This window comes from Carlito syrichta, unplaced genomic scaffold (genome assembly GCF_000164805.1).
Source record: "Carlito syrichta isolate Samal-C Ts95f unplaced genomic scaffold, Tarsius_syrichta-2.0.1 Scaffold305630, whole genome shotgun sequence".
Taxonomy (NCBI): Eukaryota; Metazoa; Chordata; class Mammalia; order Primates; family Tarsiidae; genus Carlito; species Carlito syrichta.
The window spans coordinates 53,058-78,136 of record NW_007249726.1 but is presented as its reverse complement, the minus strand read 5'-3'; the positions used below and the strand labels follow the sequence as shown (position 1 = coordinate 78,136).

General features: G+C 33.3%; 1 protein-coding gene across 1 annotated transcript in view; it reads right to left on the bottom strand.

Annotated features, from left to right (window-relative positions):
• The window catches only part of ADAM2 (ADAM metallopeptidase domain 2), a 110,564-nt gene extending 106,196 nt beyond the window's left edge, over positions 1-4,368 (bottom strand). Inside the window, exons 1-3 of the mRNA XM_008061856.1 lie at positions 4,280-4,368; positions 3,324-3,400; positions 1,311-1,366 (exon numbers count right to left, since the gene is read on the bottom strand). Of these exons, the coding sequence (XP_008060047.1) occupies positions 1,311-1,366; positions 3,324-3,400; positions 4,280-4,334 (188 nt within the window). The 5' untranslated portion in view covers positions 4,335-4,368. The remainder of the gene's footprint in view (positions 1-1,310; positions 1,367-3,323; positions 3,401-4,279) is intronic.
• Between the last annotated feature and the right edge of the window lie 20,711 nt (positions 4,369-25,079).

The window sequence follows — 25,079 nt, the reverse complement described above, 5'->3', positions numbered from 1 at the left end:
CCTGAACATTAATCATAATACTATAAGAAAAGGATTGGCAGTAGCGGAACACTGCCAGGAAAGGGGGGCCACATAACATCAATAAGGGTACAGGATCTCAAACCAGGTGAAGTGAGGACCAAAGGGAGACCCAAACTTTACCTGTATGATGACCATTTATCTACCTAATCCTGAATCGTACACCACATCTTTAATATAAAAAAATAAAATATGAGCAGGACTACCTACAATTCAAAAAAAATAAAGTAGCACTTGCTTGTGAGATTCCATCTGGGTTTTCTTGATGTATTTTTTACAAAAATGCTGCATTTTTTTTCTTTCAGGAAGAAGTAATTTCAAGTTGGTTTTTTCCTATGTATTCCTTCAAACTAGTACCATCAACCTTATACATAGAAAATAATTTTCAAAATTTATTGTGTTAAAAGATTATAGCTAAGAATTCTAGAAATGATGCAAATACAGATGAACATCATGATTCTTATTTCTGTATTGATTTGGCAACTTCAGTTGCAAACTTCTGCCTTTCATTATTTATAGAAGTATAGTCTCATTATTTAAAAAAGAACCATTTCCATTTTTATTTTTATTTATTTCTTAATATGTTGTGCTTAATTTCCCCAAATTTTCCAAATTCTTTACTTAGCATAGGATTGAGTTTGACTAACCACAATTTTATGTAGAGTCCTTAATATATTGTGACAAATTTTAATAATTTGTCATGATTTGTGCCATCCAAGAATCTGCTAAGATCTTTGAAATATAAGATGAATATAAGGAAACTCAAAAACAAGCCATATATATTTTTCCAGAGAGAGAAAATTATCAAAATTCATCCTCCATGAAACCTCTTGGATTACTAAAGAGAAATCTGGTGCTAATGGGAACAAAGAAGCCAGGAATATGTATTATGGATTCAAGTATACATTTATACATACACATATATATTCCAGTATAATTCAAATATATGTTATAATATATATATTTGATGTCGAGGTCTCACTCTATCACCCAGACTGGAGTGCAGTGGCATGATTATGGCTCACCGCAGCCTTGACCCACTGAGTTCAGGTGATCCTTCCACCCACTCCTGAGTAAGTGGACCTACAGGCACATGGTCATGCCTGGCAAATTAAATATTTATTACATTGACCTAAAAGGCTTTGTTAAGTATATAGAAGAGATAAATGCGATTAACATTTATCAAGTAACTAGAAACACTTTCAAATGCAAAATAATTACATTGTGAATAATTACACATAATAATTACAAATAGAACAAAGACACTTGATAAAATAATGATGATCACCTACTTTTGCATTAGATTCACAGTATATGATGTCCCCGCAATGACAATTTTGTAGGATATCTTGCAGAAGAGTACATTAAAAATGCAAGAGAAAAATGTTAGAACACGTAATCATTATTTTACATTAATAATAACTACATTCTAAAACACATTCATTCACTCAATAAAAAGATAAAAATTTATCATTTAAAATTAATTATCTAAATATGATTTGATATTATAATATTGGCTTCCATAGTAAACATGATGGATGAAATATAATATAAAAAATGAATTAAAATATAATAAAAAATGAATTGATTTTCAACCAATAAGTGTGTTAGCTTAATAAAGTTTGAGGATACAGCAAAACTTATGTTTAAAATGGACAGACTATAACTAAATTTCTCTCTCTCTCTCTCTCTCTCTCCATATATACATAAAAGCAAGGAACTGGCAGCACATATATATTTATAGATTTAAAAAAATTGGTTCCAAGTTTAAATGCTATACTAATTGTACTTTCTTAATATGATGATTAAAAAATACTGTCTGGCAAATGGACAATCTGGTCTATAGGTCAATTTGTGAAGCCCTGACATTTTTACATTATTGGGCCTTTCCAATCCATGAGCTTGCATTAATTTCCTCCATTTACAGTGGTCTTTATTATCATTTTTTTTTCAGTGAGGAGATTTTGCTTATCTTTGTTAGATCTATCTACATTTAGATTTTTATGTAGTATAAATTATATATTTTTAAAATTACATTTTATATTCTTTGTTTACCAAAATAGAAACATTTGATTTTTGTATTTCAATCTTGTTTCCAGAAAATTTGCAAAATTATTGTATTATTTCTAATTTTTCCCAGTTTGAATTTTATTTTGCATACAATAGTTTCATCTGAAAGTAATGATAGTGTTATTTCTTCTACTATTCCAATTATTATGTCTATTTTATTTTTTAGAATTTATTGTGTTGATCAGTACTTCCAGGCCAATAGGAAATTTTAAAAGGTAATAGTCTCTTTCTTGATCTTTAGAGGAAAGTTTTCAATATTTCGACTTTAGGTATATTTTTAAAAGGCATTTTAACTTATTTTTTTCTTAAGTATATTTTACTGTGTATATTTGAAATATACAACATGATGTTATAAAATACAAATATATACTAAAATGGCTACTACAGTGGAACATATTATCATTTCTGTTATCTCACATAATTACCCATTTTTCCCCTTGTGGCAAGAGCAGATATAATCCATTAATTTAGCAAAACTCCTAAATACAATTAATTAATACACTATTAATTGTAGTCCTCTTGTTGCACATTCAATCTTTGGACTTTTTCATCCAGCATCCCTATAATATTTTTATTTTAAAATACCATTAAAAACTGCATTTTTTTTCTTACTTAAGTATTGAGTTTCATAAGTCAATATGCAGTCTTTTTAACAAATGATATATTTAGAATCACTTCTTCAGAAATGATTCTAGAATCTAGAATTTAGTAAAAATCACAAGAACCTCTGTAATTCAAAGGAAAAGAAAGAACAATAATCCTGAACTAAGATAAACTAAAATAGCATTAAAAAGTCTTAGTTATCAACATATGTGTAATCAAGATGGAAAAAATCATTAATATAACACATCATTAAATCAAATGATCATCATTCCATATAAGGAAATCCTAGGTTTACTGAACAACAAGAAAAAAAAAGTTCCTCCAAAAATACACTGGTGGGTGAGTAAGAACTAAATCTACAAGGACAGAGTCAATGATTACTCAAAGACATCTAGGAAGGAAATGGGTTGAGAAAGTGGTCTTGGGGCTTTGATATCCAGCATCACTGCACCATGATTTTTTACAAAACATTTGTTAAACCTGGTTCATTTTCAAAAGGGATATTACATTCAAGAAAAATTGTGTAAAAATATAGAATTCAGCAGGTGTGCCTGGATGAAAAATAAGTTACCTTTTAGGAAGCAAAATATTTGTATGATTTTTAACTTGTGAACGTGTCAGTGATTAATTACCTGTGATTCAAATCCTCCTTTTTTTATTGACCGTATTTTCTCTGGAACTATAATTTGCATAGCTATTCTGTCAGAATCTGCAAGGTGTAAAGTATTTATTAGAGAAATACATATCACTTCATAGCTTCATTATTTCCTCATCTGTGTCTATAATCTGTATTGTATCCACCCCCTCTCATTTTTACTATCTTTTTCTTCTAAAATTACAAGAAGTGTTTTTTGTTGGTGGTGGTGTTGCTTTTTTTTTTTTTAAATAAATAAGCTGGGCTCGGTGGCTCAGCCTGTAATCCCGCGCTTTTGGGAGGCTGAGGTGAGTGGATTGCCTGAGCCCGCGGGTTCGAGACCCACCTGGGTAGGCGAGACCTCATCTCTACAATAAATCAAAAAAATGAGCCGGGCGTGGTAGCGCACGGCTGTAGTTCCAGCTACTTGGAAGGTTGAGGCGGAAGGATCGCAGGAGCCCAGAAGGTTGAGGCTGCGGTGGCCGGGAGCGGCCACTGCACTCCAGTCTGGGTGACAGAGTGAGACTCCAACTCAAAAAAAAGAAAGAAAGAAAGAAATATAATGCTTTAGGAATATTGCACTATAGGTAGAATCTGGTGACCTTGGGTCTATCTATTGGCCCAAGCCAAGTACAATTAAACTCATTTCCTCTGGGCCCTGCAACTAGAGAATACAGAAATTGGATTTCAGCCTTCACCATTGTGTAAATGCAAAGCAGGATATGAAACCTCAGCTTTGAGACATCCACTTAAGTCATGGGACCCCCTATCTTGCTGAGGCTTCCAGGACATGTGGGAAAGACCCCCCCTAACCCCACCCCCCCACCCCCGCTCATCCAATGGGAATTTTGGTTGGAAGGCAGCAATGTGGAACCCCCAAAGGAAAGCACTTCCCTGGAAGCATCCAGTGTAACTTGGAGACAGAGGTCAGAGAGGAGGGTTTTTCTAACTTACAACTGTCTGTCCGGAGCCCACCGAGCCCACTGAGCAGAAGCAGGACACGCAACATGGCTTGTCGTCCTGGATCCAGCCTGAATCCTGACAGTTGGCCGCCAGAGGTCAGTTGGGAGCGCGAGGTGACTTTCCCGCCCCCTCATGCCCCCCTTCCCTCCCCCGACCCCTCATCCCCCCCCGCCCAGCACCGCGCACCTCTTAACTGTCAGGTGACTGGGTGAGCCCGGGTGGACTGAGACGGTGGGTAAGGTGTGTTGCGGGACGTGGGAGGTCTGGGCCCCTAAGCCTCTTGCAGGACAAGGGATCCACTTGATGCCTACTGGAGGGAAAAAAAAAAAAAGGAAGGAAAAAAAAAGGCAGAATCACCTTCCACAAAGTCAGGGTCAAAGAAACACCTGACAAACAGGAAGATTCATAAACATTTCTTAAGCGAACTATCAATTTTTTAAAGTATATATATATTTAAAGTATGCATATTTAAATATATGGTATTTTATAGTATAGTAAATATATACTAGTATTTTTTTTAAATATATCTTTTAAAAAATATATTCTCATATATATTTTAAAGTATATATGTGATATATTCAGTCATATATGCACAGTTTAATTAAGATTCAAGTGACGAAAGTCAATGTTACTATACCCAGATCAAGAAACAAAATAGAAAAGTCCTCAGATTACTCCCTGACAATCATGACTTCTAACAACCATAGATTAGTTTTGTCAGTGTTTGAACTTTTTACAAATAAAACCAATCACCATGTACTCTCTTATGTTTGCGTTCTTGTAAAATGACGATAGTAAGGTCCATCCATAGCAAAAGTTTTGGTTTTGCTCATTGGTGTATATTGCACATTAAGTAAATATAACATCTTTGGTTTTTCCATTTTACTATTGATGAACATTTACTTTATTGTTCCAGCTACTGAAAATATATTTGGCTATAAATATATACAATAAACATATAAACATATACAATATGCCTTTCAGTGTGCATATGTAGGGATTTTGTTTGTTTGTGTTGGGGTCTTGCTCTGTCATCCAGGCTGGAGAGCAGTGGCAAAATGACGGCTCACCACGGCCTCAACCTCTTGGGCTCAGACTATCCTTCCTCCTCAGCCTTCTGAGTAGCTGAGCCTACAGGTGCATGCCACCATGCCCAAGCAGTTTTTTAATCTTTTAAAACTGTGTTTGTAGAGGCAAGATCTGTTTTCCAGGCTGATCTGGAACTCCTGAGCTCAAGCAGTCCACCTACCTGGGCTTCCCAAAGTGCTGGGATTATAGGTGTAAGCCATCATGCCCAGTTATGTAGGGATTTCTACAGGACATAAATCTAGAGCGAAGTTGTTGGATCCTAGAGTATGTTTTAGTGGGTACTTCCAAAGGGTTTCCCAATATTGTGACACTAATTTATACTCCCATCATAAGTGTATGAAAATTTCAGTTCCTCCATATCAATGTCTATACTACTCCTTCCTCCTCCCCCTCCCTCTCCCTCTCCATGCCAATGCCTACACTACCCCTCCCCCTCCCTCTTTTTCTCTCTCTAAATCTCCCTGTCATTTCGGTTATTTGGGTGAACCTGTAGAGGTTTTGCATTTTGGTTTTAATTTGCATTTTCATGCTGGTAAAGAAACTCTAGCTCAGTTTTGTCTGTTTATTCCCATTTTTATAACTTCTTTGGTAAATTCCTTCTTGAGATTTTGGTTCATTTTCTAATTGGGTTGCCTTGTCTCTTTATTATATGCAGAACCTCTTCATGCATTCAAGATATGATTTTTGTTGGATATAATGATTGCAATTATCTTGTATACTAGGACTTGCTTGTTCAGTTTTATTTTTGTATGTAGCTAGTTATATTCAGAACTTTATTTTATTTCATATGTGGGTTTTATGAGGTTTCTCTGGTATGTATTTTATCATGGATGTTGACTTTTATCAAATGCTATTGTTACCTTCTATATGATGAGCTCATATAGTTTTCTCCATCTTCTTGTTAATATTCTAAATTAAAATTACTGATTTTCCAGTGTGAAACAAATTTGTATTGCTAGAATACACTCTATTTTGTTATGATGTATTACCCTTTTATATTTTCCTAAGTTGATTTGCCAAAATTATTTTTAGGATTTTTGAAGCCATATTAATAAGATATATTTTTTCTGGCATTTTCTTTTATCATAATGACCTTGCGATTTTTGTATCAGAAACATGCTAGCCTCATAAAAGAAACTGGGAAATCGTATCCCTTTCTTTATTCTTTGAAATATTTAGTATAATGTAACTACTCTTTCTTTAATTTTTCTTATTACTTGGAAAATGAGTGATTAAGAACTGGAGTTTCCTTTGTAAGAGAGCTTATTTACTTATGGATCCAATTTCTTTAAAATATCCAAATATTCTCTATATGCTGATTTGAGAAAGTTTTATTTCTGAAGGAATTAGTCTATTTCTTCTGAGTTGTCAAAATACATTGGTAAAAGTTATTCATCGTACTCTCCTCTCCTTTATCATCCTACTATAGTTTGTAGCATCTTTAGCGATGTCCCTATTTTCATTCTCAATATTGATAATTTGTGATTTTTCTCATTATTCATGGTCAGTAGTTCTTGGAGTTTATTATTTTTATTAATTTTTAAAAGGACTTAGTTTGGGATTTTTAAATTATTCTATGATATGTTTGTTTTTTCTTTCATTGATTTTTGTTCATGTATTTTTTTCTACTTTGGAAGTAATTTGCTTTTTCTGATTTTTTTTTTTTTTTCCTGAGTTGGAGTCTCACTCCGTCGCCCAGACTGGAGTGCAGTGGCCGCTCCCAGCCACCGCAGCCTCGATCTGCTGGGCTCAGGCGATCCTTCCGCCTCAGCCTTCCAAGTAGCTGGAACTACAGGCATGCGCTACCACACCCAGCTAACTTTCTATTTATTGTGGAGATGAGGTCCAGGCGGGTCTCCAACCCGCAGGCTCAGGCAATCCACTCACCTGGACCTCCCAAAGTGCCGGGATTATAGGCTGAGCCACCTAGCCGGGCCGCTTTTTCTAATTTCTAAGAGTAGAAATTTATATTATTTATTTTAAACCTTCCTTCTATCTAATATATGCACTTAAAACTATAAATTCTCATCACAGATAAATTTATATAAAATATAAATTCGCAAACTCTAAATTGCCGTCAATTCTTTCAATGTTTGGTAGAATTCATCAGTGAAGCTATCTATTACTGATCTTTTTGTGGGAAGAAGGGGAGTTTTTTTTTCTTTTTAGAATTCCTGATTTAATCTCTATTTTGGGGACTGAGATAGCAAAATACATTAGGTTGGGTAATATAAATAGACATTGATTTCTTTCAGTTCTGAAGGCTGTAAAGATCAAAAAAGCATGACAGAGGAGTTGAAGGGGAAGCGGCCTTCTGAAGCTTCTTTTTGAAGAACATTAGCCCCATTTACAAGGCCAAAAGCCCTATGACATAATCCCATCTCACAGACATCACCTTCTAGTAACATCATCTTGATGTTTAGATTCTAATATACAGTTTTTGAAGGAACACATACATTCAGACAATGGCAATCTCTTTATTTATTGCAGGTATGCTGCAGATTTTCTATCTTTTCTTGAATCAGTTTTAGTTTGTGTGTTTCTATGACTTTTACAAATTTCATCTAGTTTATCTAATACTTTGGCAAACAATGTTTCATAATGTTGACTATAATCCTTTTTCACTTCTGTAAGGTTGTCAGTAATGGCCTGCTTTCATTTCTGATCTCAGTTATTTGTGTCTTAAATGTTTTTTTTCTGTCAATCTACCTGGAGGTTTGTCAAGTTTGTTGATCTTTTCAAGATCTAATTTTTGTTTTATTGATTCTCTCTGCTGCTTCTTTATTCTCTATATTTTTTTCCCTCTAATCATTATTATTTCCTTTCTTTACTAGCTCTAGGTTTAATTTGCTCTTTATTTTCGAATACCACAAGATATAAATATTACTGATTTAAGATATTTCTTTTTTAAATATGATTTACAGTTCTATATTTCTCTCTGAACACTCTTTATACATCATACCATAAGTTTTGATGTGCCATATTTCCCTTTAAGTTTATCCATGTATTTTATAATTTACTTTGTATTTTTTTTGACTCATTGTGGTTCATACTTATTGTTTAATTTCTATTTATTAGTTAATTTTCAGGTTTCTTCTATTATTGATTTCTAGCTTCATCCAATTCTGGTCAGAGAAGATATGTTGTATGATTTCAAACATTTTAAATTTATTGATGCTTGTTTTGTGGCCTAACATACAGTTTTCCCAACCTCTGGGATAAAATCATGAAGGGTAAATTAAGATATTTCTAGATAAACAAAAACTTGAAAAATATGCTGCTGGTAATTCCTGCCCTCCCAAAGATACTAAAGGAAATCTTTCAGACTAAGATGAAAGGATTCTAGACAGTAACTCAAAGTCATATGCAGGGAAAACAAACAAAACACCAGTAAAGGTAAGTACATGAGTAAATATAAAATCTGGCATTTTAATTTTTGGTTTCTTACTCCTCTTTCTCTTTACTTTTTGATTTAAAAGATAAATACATAATTTAATTATAAATCTGTTATTTAACACATAATACATGGAATGAAATTTGTAACAGTAACTACATCATGAGAGGGAGGAAGGTAAGTAAAGCTATATAGAGACAGGTTTTTGAATACCATAGGGGCTAAGTTGATACTAATTCAAACTGGATTGTTGTATTATTTGAGGTTGTTCATTGTAATCCTAAGGGTAACAACTAAGAAAATAACATGTTGGGAGCCAGCCTTGGAGGCCCGCCTGATTGACAAAGTCCAGGTGCGCTGAGGACTCCTGGCCGCAAAGCGAGTCCGGGCAGCCGAGGCCCTTCTGTCTTCTGTCTTTGCTGTTGGTACGGCTAAAGAAATTCTGTGCAGTCATGGAAGAAGAAAATGGTATGCTTATGTGAAGTATTCACAGCTAATCTGGAAATGTCATGGTTCATTTTTCCATTTCCCAATATGCCGTTTGGCCTTTTCTAACATATGCAAGGGTTAAACTCTGAAGCACATCAAAAATGCTTTCTTTCACTTGGTTATAAGTTACTAGATATTGCTTAAGTAAAAAATGATATAAGTATATTCACTCCTTATTTGATTTAGAATTATGCAGTTTAGTGTTTAGACATAAGGTTTTTTAGAAGCACAAGTTTGTAGTAAGTCCATTATGTATTCATTATAAGTTCTAACACTTATCTAGGAGTTATGTAGGTGATTTATAACACTGTTTTCACTGACTTAGGATAAAGATTAATCATTAAGGTTTTTACTTAATTCTATAGTTAAAACTTTAAGTAACATTTATAGAGTGGGTTTTCACTGAACTCATAATATACTAATCAGACACTTTTATGATAACTTAGCTAAAGACAGAAAGCAACCTTGGGGGCCTGGGAAACATTACTAAAAGCTTCTTTTGAGTTTTCTTTAGAAACAAGCACTGCAGGATAAGAGAAAAGTAATGACATCTGGACAAGAAAGGCGATTACAGAACTCTGAAGGCCATAAAGCCCCAGAAGGAAGACTACTGATAAACTTTCTGGAGACAGTTCAAGGACTGTAATTTGGGACTTTGGACTAAAACTATCATCTTTGGCCTTATGAATAAGACTCATTGTCTGAACGTTTACAGGGTTCTTGGCTTGTTTATTGCTAAGACCACTAGATGGTGGTAACTTGTAGAGGATATGTACGTGAAGGAATTTTCTTTGTCTTGCCCCTTTACAAATGGTATAAAAGCTTTACCTTAGCTAACATTAAATTGTCATCTGTTCAGGAAGCAGGTGTCCGAGTATAATATTTTCATCCTTCGCCTATCCGTCTCTCCTTCAGGAAATCTCACAACCCTCATGGGGCTGGACCCCCGCAATAACAAATGACAAAAATATACACAAAAGGAAAAAAGAAGGAAGTCAAAACAATACCATAGAAAGTCAATCACAAAATAAGACAATGAAGGAAACAATAAACAAAAATTATTATAGAACATACAGAAAAAAATAGTAAAGTGCTAAGTGAACTTTTTTAACAGTAACTACTTTAAATGAAAATGAAACTAAAAGAAAGAGATTGGAAGAAGGATAAAACAAGCAAACAAAATGACCAGATTATTTACTGTCAAAAAACCACATTTTTGGATCTAAAGAAAAACATAGGTTAAAAAATGAAAATATAGAAACAGATTCCATGCAAATAGAAATCAAGAGAGACCTCAAGTGGCTATCAGAAAAAATATAAGTAAAAATTATTGCCAGAGAGACACATATTGATAAAAAAAGTCACTTCATCAAGAAGATATAATAATTATAAAGAAAATACCACCTAACAACAGGACCTCAAAATCTGTGAAGCAAAATCTGAAGGGAAAAAAATATTCTGTTCTAGAATGGTAGTGGGAGATTTTAATACTCCACTTTCAATAATAGACACAACAATGAGAAAAAAGATCAATAAGAATATAGATGACTTAAACAACACTGTATGCTAACTAGATCTAATAACATATATAGAACATTGCACTTTACAGTAGTAAAATATTCATTCCCCTCAAGTACACATGGAATAGTCTCCAGGATAGATCATATGTTCAGCCGCAAAGCAAGTCTCAATATTTTATCTGACCACAGTGGAATCAAACTAAAAATCCACAAGAAAAACTGGAAAAAATTTACACCATGTGGACATACAATAACATATCCTTATCATGTGCCAAAGAAGAAATCACAGAGGAAACTAGAAAATAATTAGTGATCAACAAAAATGAAAATAAAACATAAACTTGTGGGATGCAGTGAAGGGAGCACTAAGAGGGAAATCATAACTATAAATTCCTACACTGAAAAAGAATAAAGGCTTCCAGTAAATAACTTAGTGTTACATCTTACAGAATTATAAAAAGAAAAGCAAAGCTAGCAGAAATAAAGGACTAATAAAGTTTGGAGATAAATGACATAGAGAAGAGAAAAACAATACAAAGAATCAAAAGTTTAATAACTGAAAATATATTTTAAAATAAACACTTAGCTAGACTGACCAAGAAAAAAAGAGAGAAGTCCCAAATTACTAAAATTAGAAATTAAAGTGATAGCATACTACTAGCTTTATATAAATAAAACTGACTATAACAGAAAACTATGAACATTTGTACACTAGTCAAATTGGATAACAGAGATGAAATTTTTTTAAAAATCTAGAAACACACAAACTACCAAAATTGAGCCATGATGAAATAGAAAACATAAACAGATCTGTTACAAAGAGATGGAATCAATTGTCAAAAGACATTTAACAAGAAAAACCCAGGTCTATGAGATTTCACTGCTGAGTTTTACAAAATAATTGAAGAAGAACTGATATTAACTATCCCCAAACACTTTATAACTTATTTTATAAGGGCAGTATTACTTTGATGCCAACACCCATACAAAGACATCACAAGAAAAGAAAATTACAAAACAATAACCCTTATGAATACAAATGCAAAAATTTTCAGCAAATTATTAGCACATCAAACCCAGAAGTATATTAAAAGGATTATACAGCAAGAAAGAATGATATATCATTTATCCCAGGAATTCAAGGATGGTTCAACATGTAAAAATCAATGTAATACTAGGCATTAGTAGAAGGAAGGGGAAAAAGTAGTTATCTCAATTAATGCAGAAAAGGCATCTAACACACAATTAAACATCCTTTCATGATTAAAAAAAAAAACACTCAAAAAACTGAAAATAGAAGGCATTTCTTCAACATGATAAGCAGATTTTATGAAAAACTCACAGCTAACTTCATACTCAGTGCTTAAAGACCGAAAGTTTTACCTTCCAGCTAGGTAATAAGACAAGGGTGCCCACATTTGCCACTTTTATTTAATATTGCACTGGAAAGTCTAGCCAGGAAAATTAGGAAAGAAAAATATCCATATATATTAGAGAAGAAAATATAAGCTATATCATAAGTGATATGATCGTATGTGGAGAAAATCCTAAGGAATCCACAAAAAAGCTATTAAAGGTTAAAGACAAATTCTACACAATTGCATGATGCAAGATCAATAAAAATACCTGTATTACTATGTACCAACAATGAGTCTACAAACAAAAAATACCTGTATTTCTATACAACAACAATGAACAGTCTGAAAAGAAAATTAAGAAAACAATTCCACTGACAATAGCAACAAAATAATAAGAATAAATTTAACATAGGAGGTACAAAATTTGTACACTGAAAAATACAAAGCATTGAGGAGAGACATAAAAGAAGATCTATTTAAATGGAAATACATCCCACATTAATGAATAAAAGAGTTAATATTGTTTAGATGCCAATACACTCAAAGCAACCTACAAATTCAATCCAATCCTTACCAAAATCTCATATCAATCTTTCAGAAATAAAAAAAAAGATCCTATATTTTTTTTGGAATTTCGAGGAACCTAAAATAGACAAAACAATCTCCGAAAGAAGGAACAAAGTAGATGGCATCACACTTCCCTGTTTCAAAACTTACTATTGATACAATGAAATAGTCATCAGACACTACTGTGGTATCATAGAAATCCATGATATAGAGGTCCAGAAATGAACCCATACATCTATATTTGACTAGTTTCCAGCAAGGGTGACAAACCATTCAGTGGAGAGTAAAACACCCTCTTTGACAACTGCATCCCATGCAAAAATATGAAGTTGAACTTTAACTTCACACCATATAAGACGACTAATTACAAATGAATCAAAGACTTGTATGTAAGAGCTTCATATATTTTGATGTTGTATTTTAAGTGTACATATCATCTGTTATAAATATATTGTTAAGTTGGTCATGGGAAAGATGCAAAGAATTGTATAAAGAGCAGGTTAAAAAGAAAAAGGTTATTTAGAAGGTATATAAACTATCAGAATCTTAGAAGAAAACGTAGGGAACACCCTTCTGGACATGGGAGTAGGCAATGAATTCATGGCCAAGTTCTCACAAGAAGCTAAGACAGACAGGCAGGACCTCATGAAACTGAAAAGATTTTGCATAGCAAAAGAAACCATCAAGAGAGTAAAGAGACAATCCACGGAATGGGAAAAAAATATCTGCAAGCTATGCATCTGACAAAGGTATGGCTTGTGGATCCAGGATCTACAGGGAACTCAAACAAACTGAAAGGACAAAAGCAAACGACCCATTAAAAAAGAGCAAAAAAATGAATAGACATTTCTCAAAGGATGACACACTAGCAGTCAACAGACACACTGAAAAAGGCCCAGCCTCACTAATCATCAGAGAAATTCAAATCCAAACTACGAGATATCACCTAACTCAAGTGAGGATGACAATCATCAATAAATTAAAACAGGTGCTGGCATTGCTGCAGAGGAAAGGGAATGTTTCTACACTGTAGGTGGAATATAAACTAGTCTAACCTCTGTGAAAAACAGTGTGACAATTTCTCAAAGAACTAAAAACTCAGCTTCCATATGATCTAGCAATCCCTCTCCTAAGAATATACCAGGGAACATAAATTGCTCTACCAAAAGTCACCTGCACATGCATGTTTGTTGCAACACTATTTACAAATAGCAAAAACATGGAACCAACCCAGATTCCCATCAAAAGAAGACAGGATAAAGAAAACGCAGTGTGTATACATGGTGGAATATTACGCAGCCATGAAGAAGAACACAATCATGGCCTTTGCAGCAACCTGGATGCAGTTGTAGACCATCATTCATGGAAATGAAGAACTGAATATTGCATGTTCTCACTCATAAACAGTCCCTGAACACCCATTAGCACAAGGGTGGAATCAGCAGATGCTGAGCACTGCTAGGGGACCGAGGGAAGAAAAAGTTAACACATGTTAACACAAGGGGTACCTAGTCCACTCACAGTGGGAGAAAGAGCTGGTTAAAAGCCCAAACTTCACCTGCATACAGTCTATCTAGGTAGCAAATCCTGTCTTCTACCCCACAATTCTAAACAAAAATAAAATTAAAGAAAAAAGTGTATCATTTATCAGGACTGTGTAGTTGACAGTTTGTTTTCATTTTCTGACATTTTTGCTTTTAATTATGTATGGATTACTACACTATTACATAAAAAGATACTATCACAAATTAAAATATAAAGCATCCTTTTCAATTATGGCCTGTTTTCACTATAGTATATAGTGTTATCTTCCAATGGTTAATATTCTAAATTTGAAAATCTTCAATAATCGGGAGATATATATGTATATCTTCTGTATGTATGTATATGTACACACACAAATATATATACATATATAAATATATAATAAATAGAACATCTTTAGATATGTGGGTGTGCATGTATATGCATGTATACACACATATACATATGGAGCGAGAGACAAAGAGATTCTTAAACATAAAAGTATTTATTTATTCAGTTTACAAATAAATTACTCTTGAAAGTTTAACAATCAAGATTTTTAAAATTACTTGCTTTGCATGTCAAATTAAAACTAAAAACTCCATATTTAAAATCCAGTATTTATTTTAGTGCTTCTGTCCACGTCAGCTCATTTTTCTGAAAATAGAGAAATTTTATGATCAAACAAGTTACATATGCAATCATTAGAAACTATAATATGGAGTTTATGCAATATATGGAATTTGTCACTTATAATATTGAATTTGTATTAAGATTTACTCTCTCAAAGGAATGAAGGATGTGAAAGTAATGTGAAGGGGGATGCTGTGTGGTTTATTCATTATAAGGCATTTTATGAGCACCAAAAGTATCAAATTATCTTAGAAAAACAAAACTCTGCAGATAGTAGTCCAATATGTATCTTATGTCAAGTTCAAATGGTATAGGTCAATAACATCCACTTAAATAGTTTAACTTATTTTCTGGTTATTATTTTTTCATTTGCATTGTTAGTATGTTTATATTCTTTAATATATAAAAAGATGGTGAAAATATACAAATACAGTGTACATTTCAATTCATAATTAAAGCATTTAACTTACTTTAATTAACATGGATTTTTTTATCCAAACTAATCTTCAGGTGCATCATTACTTTCATTCTGTCTGATATATTTTTAAAAATAACAATTATCTTACTCATTATGTTTTAATTAAAATAGAAGCATGTAAAATAGTATATAGTTATTTTTTATATCACCAACACCTTGCTACTATCCAAGAATAGTGAAACATTTCTGTGTTTACCTATATGTTTAATGCACCTCTTTTCATTCCCAAGATAAGCAAGCAAGTAGAGTTATATAAATTTTTTAAAACACTCAAAGTATTTTGACTTTATACCATTCTTTTTGTTGTTGTTGGGGTTTTTTGCTTGTTTTGTTTCTTGGGGTTTTTTTTGAGTCAGGGCCTCATTCTGTTGCCCAAGCTGGAGATTTAACAATTTTATTTTTTCTTTCCAGAATTTTTCTATTAAAATTATAAAACCAAATATTTCATTGAAAATATCCTCTACATCATATTTTACAATAAAAATTTATCTAATATAAAGTAATTTTAATTTTTGTACTGCTGTACTTTCTGTAACTGATACATTTTCATATTCATTTCAGGAGAAACGAATTGTACTATTATCTACAACTAAGTCATGACTATAACTTCTAGTCATGACTAAATTTAAATTTTATCCTTATCCTATCTTTTATTAACTTTGTGCACAAGGGATAAACTCTCGAGCATCTCTGTTCACTTTCTTTAACTACATGAGAAGTTAAAATAGCTTCTTGGATTTTCAGGAAAGTCCAATAAAATTCCATATACAATGTGATTTTAAATATGTAATTGTAATGCAATGATACATAATAATAATGTAAATAATCACAGAAAATAGAAAACTTTCAGATGATAGTAAGTTATGTTTAGGTTCATCCTTAGATTATTTAAGTTTCTGTAATCTTTAAAATATTGATTTAAAAAATTATTCCATTATTTTTCCTTACTATTAATCATTAATATATCAAGTCAAAAACAGCATATAAAGGCAAAATTTAAATCTGAACTATTATTAATTCTATCTTAATGTTATCTATAAATCTGTGTGTATGTATAGTATACTAAATCTTACAATAAAAAGTCATAAAAAATTATGTACTCATCACTTGAAGATTTTGTAGCTCTCCATTTTTTTCCTAGGGAAGTGACTTTTGCAAGTACAATGATTAGAATGCAGACAATAACACATAACATAACAGAAAATACAACTGGCCATTTCTTAGTGTTGGAACGGGGAGCACTCTCAATGTAGTGAATGTCTAAAAAAGAAAACAATTAACAGAAACATATCAAAGACCTTACTACACTTCATGATGACTATTAAAATAAATTTGCTTATATTATGAACTATAACTATATAATATACTATATAATATACATTTTATGTATGAAAAGGATCTGATCACAATACAAAAGCATATCCACATTTGACACAAATACAAAGCTATATATAAAGTTAAGATTGTTTAAGGAATACTCTGTTTCCTTTATAAAAACCTTTTCCTTGCTCTGTTATACAGATATTACCATTTCTATTATTAACAGAGTTGCAATTGAAGCTTTTGACTATTCTAGTGGGACTAAGTGGTATTTTATACATTTGTATTTCCTAAATTGCCAATGATACTGATCACCATTTCATGTGCTTATGGGACACCACTGTATCTTTTCAGAAAATATAAATGTCTTCCAAAAATAGTAACAAAAAGAGAACACAATGAAAATTGGCAAAAACTTTGATGTGCTCTTCCTAATATAAGATACAAGAATATCAATATAAGCCTGAAAAGTTGCTCAGTTTAGAAGGCTTGTCATCTTTTGCTACATTTATTCTTTGGGCATTTCATGATTTTGAGAGTTAGTAAAAATGATACAAATTTTCAATCGTATTTATTTGGATTTTATTATCTAATTTTTGTTGATTATTTTATATGGAATATAATTATATTTTAGTTCACCTAGTGTACTGTGATCTTGCTAAATTTATTAGTTCTAGTTCTAGGAGTTGCTTTGTAGTTTCCATAGAATTTTTTATGTACACAACCAAATTGTTGGCAGACAGTAAATTTAATTTTTCTTCCAAATGTTTATATTCTCTTCACACATTCTCTTTCTCTTTCTTATGCCACTGGCTAGTACATCCAACGAAGTGTTGAACTGAAGTGGTAAGAGCAGATATTCTTTGCGCCTTGTTTCAGGAAGAAAAAGCCCAATATTTCACCATGAAGTATCATGTCAGTTCTATGTTTTTCATAAATGTCCTTAATTAGATTGAGAATTTGCTGAGTTTTTATGAGAGGGTATTGAATGTGGTAAAATCCTTTCTTGCATATTCTGAGATTATCACATAATTTTTCAAAATTATATTTATGTGGTTAATTGTACTGACTATCTAAAGCTCAACTAAATTACATTTCAGGAATAAATCTCACTTGATTTTGACACATTAAATTTTTTATAAATTGCTATACTGTTTGATATGAATAGGTAATATTTTGAAGAAATTTTGCTTTTAGAATAATAGGAATTTTTTTTCTAATTGTTTTCCCCATATTTTCAGTACTCTGTATAAAAGTTTTGTTGGCCCTATGAAACAAGTTGGTAACCATTTCCTACTTCTCTATGTTTAAAATTTGCATTATTCCTGTATTAACTTATGAGCCTGTCTTTAATGAAAATATCTTTGAAAATCTATCAGACTATACACCCATAAAGAAAAAATACAAAGGAAATGACAACTAGGCACATAGCAACAAATATGAAAAGGAAAAAAAAGAATATTCAGAAAATAAGGCAGATTATATACAGAGAAACAATGATAATGAGCAATTAAACTTTGGAAGAAATTTTTTCAATTAAAATTTTTAAATACTCATGATACAGAATGATGGGTAGCAACGTTAGTTTGGGGGGGGCTCTGAATTTTATTTGCAGCTCCTGAATAATATAGTTATCCCATGTGTGTTCAGTGTCAAAAACAATAATACAAAATGTGTGTTTTGTTGCAAACATAAAAATACACAAAATTTTAAATTCCCTGATATTCTTTTTGAATCTCTCACAAGAAAGCATAAAGATGCATTTATAATTTACATTATTTATATATATAATTTATTATAATTTATATTATTCAATTATCTCCATATATGTTTTATAGTAAAACTGAACCATTTTTGTATTATACTTTCTTCTGTACTGTCTCTAAAATTTAAAAGTCTCTTTGTATGATATTCAGTTAAAGAAAAGATAGCACAGACCCCCAACTAAATTGCTCCCAACCAAAAACTTAAATATAATAAAACAGACAAAATAGAACTCCAAAGGATGCAAAGAGAAAAGCAGATATGTTTGGAATCCCAGGATCTGAGGAAAAATACAGCAGACAGCATTTCCCAAAATTCCACCCCATTGGCAAAAGGCAACCCAGTTCTGGCATCTACCAGCCCTTGGAAGAGGGCACAAGTAGTCACTTTCCAGCCCCAGCAACCCTGGAAAAGATCAGGAGGAACATTCGAACCAGATGTGCCAGAGAATAGGTCTGGGAAAGATGCACTCTCAGACCATACATATCAGAGGTATCTCTAACACCTACCCTGGTACTTTGTATTTCAGTAGACAGCACCAACAGTGATGGTATCACTTGGTATCACCTAACCCCCTCCCAACTAATGGTACTGTACTATTCAGGAAAGTATCTCCTTGCATCCCTGTGTGGTAACAGTAGGGACTGAGAAGCAGCTCAGCTAGGACCTTGAATACTTTTCCATCTCACCAGATCTAGTATGCTCCATTCCCCACTTAGAGGCACCAGGCCGGGGACAAACATCCCACACTTGTGTGGCAACAGCAATAAGTGAGCAGAAGACCCTAAAACATAAAATGAACGAAGATGGCCACAATAGTGCCACACAGGTTCTTAAAACATAGCTGTTCTTGAAACCACAGTGCAGAAACGTAGGCCAGGACCCAACGGGGTGACTGCCAACAAAAGGAGAAAATTTAGGATCCAGAGACTACTAGACTAGTATCCACAATGTCCAGGATACAGTAAAAACTCACCCATCATACCAAAAAATCACAACTAAATAAGAAAAGAAATCAACAGGCAATAAAACCAAGATGAATCAGATATTAGAAAGCATTGTCTAAAGAGAATTTAAAAGCAGCTATCATAAAAATGTTTCACTAAGCAATTCCAAGTATCTTGAAACAAATGAAAAATAAAAATTTTACCGAAGAAATGGAAGAGAAAAAAAGAGGTATTACAAAATTAGAACATATAATAACCAAATCTAAAACTCACTGATTGGACTCAATAGCAGAATGAATATGAATAGAGAAAAGTATTCAATGAACATGAAGATAGAAAAATGGAAATATTCCAATCTAAATAATACACAGAAAATGGGTTGAAAATAATAAATGGGAACAAGGTCCCAGCGACCAGTAGAAAAATAATTAAACATCTAATATTTTTATAATCGGTATTCCAGAAGGAGAGGAAAAAAAAGAATGGGGTTAAAAAATTGTTTAAAAAATAATGGCTGAAAGCATTCCAAATTTGGCGGAAACTGCATATTCAAGAAGTTGAGAAAACTCTAACAGAAAAACACAAAACAATTCCACACCAAGAAACAGCATACTTAAACTCCTGGGGGGAAAAAATGTCTTGAAAGGAGACAGAGAGAAATGACACATTACCTACATGACAACAGCAATTCAAATGATAACAGATTTCAAGTGCTGAAAGAAAAGAACTGTCACCTGTGAATTCTGTTATATATTCAGTGAAAATACCCTTCAAGAATAAGAAGGACATATAGATAGTCTTAGATAAAAGAAATCTAAGTAACTTTGTGAATAGCAGATTTGCCTTAGAGAATAACTAAAGAAGTTTCTCTAAACAGAAAGGAAATGATAACAAAAGGAGGTTTAGAACTTCAGAACAGAAAGAAGATAAACAAAATGTGTAAAAGCAAAAGTAAATATGGTAAACTATTCTCCTCATAAGATTTGATTTTTTACTCTATTTTATTGTCAGAGTCTCACTCTGTCTTCCCAGCTTGGAGTGCTGTGGCATGAACACTGCTCACCACGGCCTCAAACTTCTGGGCTCAGGCAATCCTTCCACCTCAACCTCCCCTGTAAGCTGAGACTACAGGTGCATGCCACCAGGCATGACTAATTTTTTGACTATCTGTAGACACGAGATCTCACTATGTTAGCCAGGCGACTCTCAAACTCCTGAACTCAAGTGATTCTCCTGCCTTGGTCTCCCAAAGTGTTAAAAATACAGGTGTGAGTCACTGTACCCAGCTCTCAAGAGTATATCAAATCATGTTTGATAGCTGAAGAAATAAAGTATAACAAAATCTTATACAGTGCTCAATGTGTATAGAGGAAATATTTAAGACAATTGTATTTTATTTATTTATTTTTTTTTTTGAGTTGGAGTCTCACTCTGTCACCCAGACTGGAGTGCAGTGGCCGCTCCCAGCCACCGCAACCTCAACCTGCTGGGTTCCAGCGATCCTTCCGCTTCAGCCTTCCAAGTAGCTGGAACTACAGGCACACGCTATCACGCCCGGCCGATTTTTGATTTATTGTAGAGATAAGGTCTCGCCAAGTTGCCCAGGTGGTTCTCAAACCTGTGGGCTCAGGCAATCCACTCACCTCAGCCTCCCAAAGCACAGGATTGATTACAGGCTGAGCCATGGAGCCTGGCTGACAATTGTGTTTTAAAAGTGGAGAGAGTAAAGAAACACTTGCCTAATCAGCAATTATAATACAGCTTAGATCTCCTGACATCTGATATTTAAAGAAAACATAGATGGCCATTTTTGGTTTATGATATTAAGCCAAAATAAATATGAACCTATAATGATAGAAAAAATATTATTAAACTTATTGCATCTGACCATTTTTAAGCAGATTTAAGTTTTCTTTCAATATTCTAATACTCACTGCGACGAGGACGAAAATGGCCACTGTCGAGACTTCCACCAGGCCAATTCTCATCTTCAGTTGCACAATTGGGAGGCAGAAACCCCTTGTCACAGTGGCAGTTTCTTCTATTATTGCATCTCTGAAACCAGGAGAAATATCATTTCATAGGTAGCTAGAATCACACAACGTTAACATTCAGTGGCTAACATTTAGGTTTATTATTCTGATTTTGTGAGTATGTGTTTGTAGATACGTTCATGTGATCCTGAAATAAATCTCATTGCTTTCCAGTTTTACATCATAGTTGTTAGTACTTACTCCTTGATAACTGCATTTGGTAGCAGTACAGTCTGAAGGCAAAACATTTTCATCCACACATACTTTGTCCATACAAATCTACAAAGGAGTTAAACCAGGATAATTTGATTGGTAAGACTCAGGACTTACGATTTAGCAAATTAATTATAAATTGTAACGAACAGTAAGATATTTATTTTTTTTAAATATTAATCTAATACTACTAGGAACTAAATAACAGAATGAGGTACTAAATTTTCCTGTGTAAACAAAACTGACATGCTCCTCACTCTCCCATAACTACAGGATGAAAGGTGTTACAAACATAAAATGAGTTAAAAATATGTATAAATACATACATACATCCTCACACACAAACACACACAGTGATTAATGCAATGAAAAGAACAGAGAGAGTGTTATAAAAACACACTGCATCTGTGACTTCTGGCCTACAAAATATGGGCCTAAAATAATTATGTCATGTTTTTTCCCACAAAATGTGACTACAATATCTGGAAACAATGCAAAAAGCAACCAAAGGAGAACTCTGAAAATTAGAAAGGAAAAGGCAAACTCATGAGATACCCTAGGACTGGAGGAGAAACATAGCAGCAGGACATTTTATGAAGCCTCATCTAACAAAAGAAGGTAACCCGTATCTGGTATATGTATGGTATAATACCCATGTCACATACATATATTGTAATATCATATACATAGTGCAATAACCAGGGCAACCACTAGGAAAACTATACAAAGGTATACACTGAAAAATACTAAAAACAAGTCAAGATAAATGTTTTTTAAATGTTAAATTAAGCCACATGTAAAAAACAAAAAGAAAGAAAGAAACAGAGGAACAAGAAACAGAAGAAACAAACAAGAAAACAAATGTAAAATGTCAGATTTAAGCTTTAGCATATGAACAATCACATTAAATGAGAAATGATCTTGATATACCAATTCAAAAGCAGGGATTAGCAGAGTAATAAAACATGACTCAACAGTTTGCCTTTTAAGGGAAACTGACTTCATATTAATAGCAATGGTAAGTTGAAAATAAAAGGATATAGAAGGTATACATTTTAAACACTAACTTTTTAATAGTGCAAGAGTAGCTATATTAATATTAGATAAAGTAGACGGTATATCAAAGAAAATTACTAGAGACAAAGAGGATTATTACATGATGATAAAAGGCTCAATCCACCAAGAAAAATTCTAAATGTAAAAACACTGAATAAGCGAGGCTCAAATGCACTTAAAAAAACTAAAAATACTGAAAAAAGAAATAGACATATATACAATTATGGTTGGGGACGTCAACATTCTTCTCTCCTAAGTAGTTCTAAGTGACAGATAGATCTACTAGAAAGAAATTCAACAAGAATATAGAAGCACAAAACAACACAATCAACCAAGGGAATCTAATAAGCATATATAAAACACTATCCAACGACAGCAGAATGCACATTTCTTTTCTTTTGTGAGTTGGAGTCTCACTCTGGCCACCCAGGCTGGTGTGCAGTGACACTCTCATGACCACCGCAGCCTCAACCTGCTGGGCTCAGGAAGCCTCAGCCTTCCAAGTAGCTGGAACTACAGACATATGCCACCATGTCCAGCTAGTTTTTCTGTTTGTTTGTTTTGTTTATGTGATTTATTGTAGAGACGAGGTCTTACCTAGTTGCCCAGGCTGGTCTCAAATTCCCGGGCTCAGGCAATCGTCTCCACCTTCGCCTCCCAAAATGCTGGGATACAGGCTGAGCCACCGCGCCCAGCCCATATTTATTTTCCAATGCCCCTGACATATATTTGCCAAAATATTTTCTCAGTCATAAAATAAACCTCAACAAATTTAAAGTGATTAGAATTATATAGAATGTTTTACTTTATTCATAATGGAATCAAAATAATAATCAATAGATAAAGACAACATGAAAGTCTATAAACTTTTGGAAATTAAACACACTTCAAAAAAACAGTCAAAAAAAGAAAATTCAAAGATTTTTTTTTTTTTTTTTGAGTTGGAGTCTCACTCTGTCACCCAGGCTGGAGTGCAGTGGCATGCTCATGGCCACAGCAGCCTTGACCTGTTGGGCTTAGGCGAGCCTTCTGCCTCAGCCTTTCAAGTAGCTGAAACTACAGGCACATGCCAGCACATTCAGCTAATTTTTTTCTTGACTTACTGTAGAGATGAGGTCTCACCAAGTTGTCCAGGCTGGTCTCAAACCTGTGACCTAAGGCAATCCTCTCACCTCGGCCTCCCAAAGCGCTGGGATTATAGGTGTGAGCCACCATGCCCGGCCACTAAGAATTTTTTTTAAATATATAGAAATGCTTAACAATTAAACTATACCATATCAAAATATGAGAGATGCAACTACAACATTGTTAAAAGAGAAATTTATATCTCTAAAATACTTGCATTAGAAAAGAGGGAGGCAAAAAATAGTACAATATTTAATAATGCAAGGAGCACAGGGCTAGATATTATTTTAGACAAGCTGTTCCTTTTAAGATAATTCAGAGATTTTCAGGCTTTATTAGAATTTTGCTCTTTAACTTAAATGAAAAGAGTTCTATTAAACAGTTATAAGTAGAGAGAGGCTAATAAAATCAGTATGTGGTCCTTGTGAAAAACAAACTAGAGAGGCAAAAGAAGATGTAGGGAAGACAGCATTAGATTGCTGGATAAGGTAAGACATCTTGTGTCCAACAGACACATACTGAAAAAAAACAAAACAAAACTTATACCCCATAAAGGCAAACAACAGACTACTTGGGGGTCCTGGCCATTAGAAGGTGTCAGGATCGTTGAGAAAGCTCCAGAGACTCAGAGAAACAAGGATTTCATAAGAGTGAGGTTAGAAGGGAACAACAAAAAAATTCCCTTTTCTTTGGCCTCTAAACTTACCAGGCTATCAAGAATCAACTAACAAGCAATAGCAGTCTACCACATGATAATGGATAAGTTCACAGAGAGAGACATCTAAAAAGTGAAGAAGAAGAAGGAGAACTGAAATCTGAGGGTGGAAAGAGATAATAAAAATAAAAAATACCCCCACCTTAAACAGGAGGTAATTTTTAAAGAATTTGAAGGTGGTGGTGCACTGAAGATTACTATAACAACACAAGTCAAAAGTATCTCGAGTATTGAGTGAACAACCCATGCTATTAGCCTAGCAGGCATCAAACTTATTTACCTCAGTCTATCATCAGTTTTCAATATCATGAGACATGCAAAAACGCAAAGATAAAAATTTTAAAAAAACTGATCAACATCTCAGACTCAAAGATGACCCAGATGCCTGAGGCCAGCAGAAAAGGAACTTTAAAAAAAAAAAACCTCTAATTACTATGTTAAAGGAACTAATGGAAAAGATGGACTCCGTGAAAGATAAGGCATTTCAACTGATAAAATAAAAATTAAATCTATGAAGAAGAATCAAATGGAAATATGATAAATTTAAAAAGAAGACCACTCTATTA